At 40.6% G+C, this 8,122-nt stretch overlaps 1 protein-coding gene across 1 annotated transcript; it reads right to left on the bottom strand.

The window, feature by feature from the left end:
* Positions 1-58: 58 nt before the first annotated feature.
* Positions 59-3,051, bottom strand: znhit1 (zinc finger, HIT-type containing 1). The gene is made up of 5 exons (XM_021623397.3): positions 3,030-3,051; positions 2,487-2,657; positions 2,302-2,381; positions 2,013-2,182; positions 59-1,870 (listed from the first exon to the last, which is right to left on the bottom strand). The coding sequence occupies exons 1-5, from the start codon at positions 3,049-3,051 to the stop codon at positions 1,849-1,851; spliced, it is 465 nt and encodes a 154-aa protein (XP_021479072.1). The 3' UTR covers positions 59-1,848.
* Between the last annotated feature and the right edge of the window lie 5,071 nt (positions 3,052-8,122).

The raw sequence follows: 8,122 nt of genomic DNA, 5'->3' as shown, positions 1-8,122 counted from the left end.
CGTCTAAAGTGTTTGTAAATATATCGTCTTTCTATTAAAAAATATTCATGGCCCAAGTGCTGGTTTAAGGTTTTAATAATTATTGTCCTTTTTTTGCTTTTAGACAAATATCACTCATACAAGGTATTTTTTGTTGTTGTTGATAAATAAAAAAATTGCACTGAGGCGTCAAAAGTGCCCTGTTAATAAAATCCAGATTTGAATCTATACTGAACAGAAATATAAACGCAACATGTAAAGAGTTGGTCTGATGTTTCATGAGCTGAAATAAAATATCCCCGAAACTTGCCATACGCACATGAATAATATTTTGCTCTAATTTTGTGCACAAATTTGTTTACATGCCTGTTAGTGAGCATTTCTCCTTTCCAAGATAATCCACCCACCTGACAGGTGTGGCATATCAAGAAGCTGATTAAACAGCATGATCACTACATAGGTGCACTTTGTGCTGGGGACAATAAAAGGCTACTCTATAAAACGCAACACAATGCCACAAATTTTGAGGGAGCATGCAATTGGCATGCTGACTGCTGGAATGTCCACCAGAGCTGTTGCCAGAGAACTGAATGTTAATTTCACTACTATAAGCCGCCTCCAATGTCATTTTAGAGAATTTGGCAGTACGTCCAACCGGCCACAAAACCGCAGACCGCATGTAACCACGCCAGTCCAGGACCTCCACATCCGGCTTCTTCAACTGCAGGATCATCTGAGACCAGCCACCCGGACAGCTGATGAAACAGGAGTATTTCTGTCTGTAATAATGTCCTTTTGTGAGGAAAAACTCATTCTGATTGGCAGGGCCTGGCTCCCAAGTGGGTGGGCCTACGTCCTCCCAGGCTCACCGATGGCTGTGCCCTGCACAGTTATGTAAAATCCATAGATTAGGGCCTAATTACCTGATTTCAATTGACTGATTTCCTTTTATGAACTTTAACTCAGTAAAATGGTTGAAATTGTTGCATGTTGCGTTTTGATTTTTGTTCAGTATATGATTGTCAAATTCAGGCCTAGGCTAAAGTGCAGACTCACTCTATGGAGTGAACACCATTCACTTTCTGAGTTATCGCTATCTCATGCAGGGGCTCCCATTAGATCACCACATGCCTGTTGCGATAGCAACAGCACTGTCCCCATTCAGCCACTGTCTGGTGCTATGGAAGGGAGTCATACAGCTCATTCAGACTGACTGGATGGGTGTCATATGGCTCATTCAGACATACTGGATGGGAGTCATACAGCTCATTCAGACTGACTGGACGGGAGTCATACAGCTCATTCAGACTGACTGGACGGGAGTCATACAGCTCATTCAGACTGACTGGACGAGAGTGATATAGTTCATTCAGACGGACTGGACGGAAGTCATACAGCTCAATCAGACGGACAGGATGGGAGTCATACAGCTCATTCAGACAGACAGGATGGGAGTCATACAGCTCATTCAGACTGACTGGACGGGAGTCATATTGCTCATTCAGACTGACTGGGAGTCAAACAACTCATTCAGACTCACTGGATGAGAGTCATATAGCTCATACAGGCTGACTGGACGGGAGTCAAACAGCTCAATCAGACGGACAGGATGGGAGTCATACAGATCATTCAGACTGACTGGACGGGAGTCATATTGCTCATTCAGACTGACTGGGAGTCAAACAACTCATTGAGACTCACTGGATGAGAGTCATATAGCTCATACAGACTGACTGGACGGGAGTCATACAGCTCATTCAGATACTCTGATGCTGCACAAAAAAGAAACCTGTCCTTCAGTTGATGACAGGATGACATATGATCAAGCAATAAAATGAGGCAGCCATTCACACGTACCAACTGAGAGCATCACACAGTCCACTTCAGACACCTGTGAGAGAAGGAGGGAGAGAGGGAGTCATGGAAAATGGTGCTAAATTAAGAGTGGAATAACTCTCACAAGTTCTACCCATCATAGCACTAACAACACTAAACCAAAAGAGAAGAGCCCTCTGCAGCGTCAGTGGTTTTACCTGGTTTCATGATGTGTGCCCAGGCAGCGGACACAGCAGTAGCGTGCCCCACAGGAAATGCAGGTGTAGGGAGACGGGAAGCCACACACGGCACAGAAGTGGCGCTGCGGCAGTTTGGAGGGCTCGGCACAAGCAGTCAGGTAGTTAGGTCCCTCATTCCCACTTAGTTCCTACAGGGAGCAGGTGGGAGAGGGAATGAAACTGAGAAGGATTGTAAAGAGACGGAGCAGATGATTGAAGTGAGGGGAGGAAAGCATAGCTGCAGAGGGGGCTGACTTATGGACCTCACCTCTTCCTCCAGTAGAGCCTGGAAGTTCTTCCGAAATCTCAATTTGAAATGATCTCCTCTTGTCTTCTTCCTCTTCTTGCCTGAAGATATGAGTGGAGTGAGTCATGAATTGACAGAGCAGTCATTGCAAAACGTCTTGGAATATTAGTAATATTATATCTCTGATCTGATTATGTTTCCTTTACCAGACTCATTGCTGTCATCAAACTGAGGGAGCCTCTTGGCCAGCTGGGGTAGGCTGGCATGAGGATCATCCTGGAAATTGTCCTTTTCAAGTGCCTCTAGCTGTCTGGTTAAGCGTCGCTGGCGCGTAGCGCAGTCCAAAACGCGCCGCTGGCCTGGGTCCTGGGATCGCACTGTAAAAAAAAAAAGGATGTGATAGGAAACAAAATATGAATTTGCAAAAATAACGTATTTAGTATGAATTGTTGTAATCAATTAAGAGGACACGGTACAATAAATATATAAAATATATAAAGTATTGTAAATTACATTGGTGGGTTTTGAATTTGCACCGGTCCGTTACTAACGTTACTGGTCTTGAGATGCGCGCGGAGGATGAGCAACATGCCGTTTATTTTCATTGTGATATCTAGTTGGAGAGTGTGCTAATGGGATCTCACTAGTGTAGCGTAAGGACATGCTGCGAGTAATTTTTTCATTTTAATTGATCACCAACAGCAGAGTAGATCAATCAGTTTAAGAATAAAAACACCACCAAACATTACCTGCTATTTTCTTCTCCACCATCGCTGCATAATAATTTCACCGGTGGGCGTGAGGGACATTTTATTGTTATTGGACCATAGTAACGCGTTTTCGATTGTAATAAAACCTCATGTTACTGAAAACAACTGTAGTAAGCATATTATTTATGTAAAATTACTGATATCTCCATGTAAACATGATCTATTTTCCTAACAGCCGTCTAAATATTATGAATACTCAATATTTAGCCTAGTCTAAATTGGCCTACATTACATATACTACTGCATGTGGTAGGGTGTTAGGGAACAAAATTAAACTTTGGTTCTGGTGTTATACTTTAAATTTCAAGTTATAAAGAAGCTTTGCAGTAACACAAAACACTATTTCATGAGGATTGGAGTTACTATTGCAGAGATAACTTATTTTTAAATTAATGGAAAAAGTTGTGGAGAGGTCCGTGTTAATCACAAGTTGGCTCCCGTGTGGCACAGCAGTTTAAGGCACTGCATCTCAGTGCTAGAGGCGTCACAACAGACCCTGGTTCGATTCCAGGCTGTATCACAACTGGCCGTGTTTGGGAGTCCCATATGGTGGCACCAATTGGCCCAGTGTCATCCGGGTTTAGGGTTTGGCCGGGCTAGGCCGTCATTGTAAATAAGAATTTGTTCTTAAACTGACTAGTCAACAAAAGCACCAAATCACCTGTTTGGATTTTTTTACCCAACATGTTTTGTCCAATAAATCAGGATAGGATGGTCATATTGTTATGATGATTCAAATAAAATGTATTAAATTAAAATGCTATATAATAAAAATGAGGCATACAAATGACAGAATACATAGTTACAGTTATTTAAGACCAGTAATTGAAGGTAGGGTGGTCATACTATTAACAAATCTTCATGTTTTATTCAAAACTGAGAGTTTGTAACAATTTATGAAATTAGAAAACAACATGTTATACTATTTTATGCAAACGACATACTTAATATGGTAAAGAATACAGCATTTGTTAACATATATTGATGAGTAAGGTGGAACCCATGTGTGTGCACACATACACACACACACCAGGGGTGCTAAGAGAGTACATATAATTGGGATTAAATAATAATGAACAAAAAGCAGAAGTGTGTGTGTAAGGAGCCTAGCAGCAAATATAATAAATGCCCATCCCCCACACCACCTGCAGACAAACAAGATTGAGAAGAGCCAGGGCCTAGCACCAGCAGCACGAGGGTAACATCACAACAAGCACCTGCACCTCCATTACCCTAGCCACTAGCACCTGACGATCTGTTGAATCTAACCAAAACTGAACCAGTGGAAGCAGAGTTCATTGTGGATCACCACATTCTTGAAAAGTGAAATCGCAACCACAGACAGCAACAACACATGCATCCCACTCAGTGTTCTTCAACGATAAGGAGGGCCTTTGTCAACAATGCCGACTGTGCTGTTGGCACTGAAACATGAATAACATTTTTGGGGCATCTACAGCAATGTGCGATAATTCGTTCTCCACCCTGAAGAACGTATTCAGTGAACACGAACTCTGAACACAGAGCATGTTACATTAACAAAAAGCCCAGTTTATCAAGCTGGCATTTGTGAGGGACCTGACAAGTACATTTTACCAGGAAGGGGAATGGAATCCGAAACTTCTCATGAGGTTCAACATAGCATCGAGGAGGCTGCAACTCTTCAAAATGCTAAGCTACAACCTTTATGGCCATGCCAGAATTATGTATTTATTGGTTTTCCCTCATGTAACTGGTTGTTTGGCAAAAAAAAAAGAATGTACGGCTTAATTTCCTTTAGACTTGTATATATCGTACTGGGGTGCATATCATTCTTGTGTTATTATATAAAACGACGGTTGTTGGTGTGTACGGCTACGAGTAGTGATTTTAGCATGTAAATCTTGGTGGGGCAAACAAAAAATTGGGGATGCATGCCAGCAAAGCCACTACACAACACAACATTAAACAATATGTTAATTGCACTGTAACAGTGACAAACGGTGCCCACAAACTGTTAGGGCCTAATAAAGCTGTCCCAACAGCAGTCCCAACATCTTACCAATGCTACACCTGGCTATCAGCGGAGCCTTGTCTGGCAGCGAAACAATTCCTTCAGCCTCATTTACTGCATTTTAAGGAAACTTAACTGATATGGCTGACTTGCTTAAACAAACATGGTTTCTACTGAAAATTAAGATGTACACAACTATGGCATAAGGGTACGAAAAGTGGAAGAGGCAATCCATCATTTCGAATTAAGACATTAATGAGCGAGCTAGGACAGACGTAGTCAATATTACTATTTGTTCAACACTTTCGAAATGTTCAGCAACAGAAATCAGAACATGGGCTGTTCTTACAGTGTTCTCCCTGTACACCAAGTCAGAACCATATGATAAATAAAGGGGCCATATAAGCAGACAATGAAAGCTCTTACAATATTCAATGATTACATTTCTTCTTTAAAACAGGTTATAGGCTACATGTGCACCAACAAGTCAGAACAGTGGGCAAAATTAAGAGTGGAAAATAAACCAAATTATTTGGCGTGAGGCACATGGGCTACTAACAGCTTAGAACACAACACACACTTAGTATTACTTTCTTAGGCACAGTATACATATCTCCCTGGCATATTACATCATTTATGCAGCAGCATACAAGACATTTTGGACTCACCTTGTTGTGCTGTGCTCACTTGAACAGGAAGGTGGCGCGGCGATCTTTCGTGGGCAAATTTTTCATCAAAGTCTGGGATTATCTGTATTTATGGTGCTTTCAGGACAACTGGGAACTCTGAAAAAAAACAACGTTGAATCATGATAACCTCAGTGATCTTCAGGTCGTAGCTCTAGTAAGAGGCCTGAGGTCCCGACTTACAATGCCGAGTTGGATGACCATTCAAAACATATTTTCCAAGTCGAGCTCATTTTTTCTCAGAGTTCCCAGTTGTCTTGAACTCACTGAAGTCAGATTTCCCAGTTCGGAGTTAACAGTTGTTTTGAGCGAGGCAGATATCATGCTGGATTGACAGCATGGCCAATGTTTAATGTTTTTAAGCTTGGAAAAGAGACCCTTAAACACAGATTTGGGACCACACACTCACTCCACTGAATAGCAGCCTAGTGATTGCTTTGCAATGCTTGCAGATAGCCAATGATTTCCTCCAATCCACTCATTGTTGAGCTTGCAATTTCCAACTTGTTGTGTAATGTTTATTTCCAATGGCCGATGAGCACCGATTCGTTTTATCTATATTTTCTCTTAATTATTTATCTTCATATGACAAGGATTAAAAAAGATTTGCCAGTAGATTGTCGACTTAATTCATGATGATGACGGCTAGCTAAAATTTTGAAAGTATGATGTTAACATGATCAGTCCAATCAAAGCTACCGTAGATACAGTGGGGCAAAAAAGTATTTAGTCAGCCACTAATTGTGTAAGTTCTCCCACTTAAAAGGATGAGAGAGGCCTGTAATTTTCATCATAGGTACACTTCAACTATGACAGACAAAATGAGAAAAAAAATCCAGAAAATCACATTAGTAGGATTTTTAATAAATGTATTTGCAAATTATGGTGGAAAATAAGTATTTAGAAAGCACTGAGCTAGGCTGAAACACCTGCAGTTTGGAGCTGCCTTCCTCAAAAAAGCAAAAAGAGACCATGTTTGTACGCGGCTTTATTAACACAATGATTTTATATATTTTTTTACATTGTTTGCAAACTGTTATGTGACACTTGTAAATGAACTAATGAGGGAATAACACACACACCTGGCCATGGAAAAGCTGAGCAGCCAATTGTCCAATTAGTTTTGAGGGGGTGGGGGGTCACATATAAATGTGCTGTAATTCCTACACCGTTCACCTGATTTGGATGTAAATCTGTAATTTTAAGTCTGCACATTCAGCTCACAGCAACTCCAATATGCTGTGGTAGACAGCTAAAATAATAATAACTTGGACAGTGTCCAAATATTGATGGACCTGACTGTATGGAATTATGTAGATAGCAAAAAAGTGTTAAACAAATCAAAATATATGTTATATTTGAGATTCTTCAAAGTATCCACCCTTTGCCTTGATAACAGCTTTGCACATGCTTGGCATTCTCTCAACCAGCTTCATGAGTCACCTGGAATGCATTTCAGTTAACAGGTGTGTCTTGTTAAAAGTTCATTAGTGGAATTCCTTTCCTTCTTAATGCGTTTGAGTCAATCAGTTGTGTTGTGACAAGATAGGTGTGATATACAGAAGATAGCCCTATTTGTTAAAAGACCAAGCCCATATTATGGCAAGAAAAGCACAAATATGCAAAGAGAAATGACAGGCCATCGTTACTTTATGACATTAAGGTCAGTCAATCCAGAAAATGTGTAGTCGCAAAAACCATCAAGCACTATGATGAAACTGTCTCTCAGGAGGACCGCCACAGGAAAGGAAGACCCAGAGTTACCTTTGTTGCAGAGGATAAGTTCATTGGAGTTAACTGCCCCTAAGATTGCAGCCCATAAATGCTTCCATAAATGCTTCACAGAGTTCAAGTAACAGACACATCTCATAATCACGTGTGAAGAGGAGAATGCATGAATCAAGCCTTCATGGTCGAATTTCCGCAAAGAAACCACTACTAAAGGACACCAATAATAAGAAGAGACTTACTTGGGGTCATGCATAGCAATGTTTCAGTAAGACATTGCCAAGTCTCTAATCGTAAAAAAGCAGAATTGAAACGAATAGCTTTAAATTCAACGAAAATGAAGGCTGGAAACACCCCACTCTGCAAAAACTGGTTGAATCAATGTTTTTTCCATATAATTTCAACCCAGAAAAACTATCAACGTGGAAAAACTGATTGGATTTGCAAGAAATCCTCATAAGGGCATTGTCTTTTTTGCACCCAACTTTTACCCTGTGGTGTACTTACAGTAAGTAGTGTTTTGTGGTATCTGTACTTTACTATTTATATTTTTGACTACTTTTACTTGTATTCCACTACATTCCAAAATTAAAAAAAACAAATGTACTTTTTACTCCATGCATTTTCCCTGACACACAAAAGTGCTTTTTGAATGCTTAACGGGA

The sequence above is a fragment of the Oncorhynchus mykiss genome, chromosome 12 (assembly GCF_057628025.1).
Source record: "Oncorhynchus mykiss isolate SJ-2025 chromosome 12, ASM5762802v1, whole genome shotgun sequence".
Lineage (NCBI taxonomy): Eukaryota > Metazoa > Chordata > Actinopteri > Salmoniformes > Salmonidae > Oncorhynchus > Oncorhynchus mykiss.
Note: the sequence above shows the minus strand (reverse complement) of the source record. Positions and strands in the feature narration are given on the sequence as shown.

Coding starts and splice junctions, on each gene's coding strand:
- znhit1 (XM_021623397.3), bottom strand. CDS start 3,051: ATGGTGGAGAAGAAAATAGCAG. Junction 2,658..3,029: donor GGTGGAGAAGAAAATAGCAG/GTAATGTTTGGT, acceptor TTTTTTTTACAG/TGCGATCCCAGGACCCAGGC. Junction 1,871..2,012: donor GGCACACATCATGAAACCAG/GTAAAACCACTG, acceptor CTTCTCTCACAG/GTGTCTGAAGTGGACTGTGT.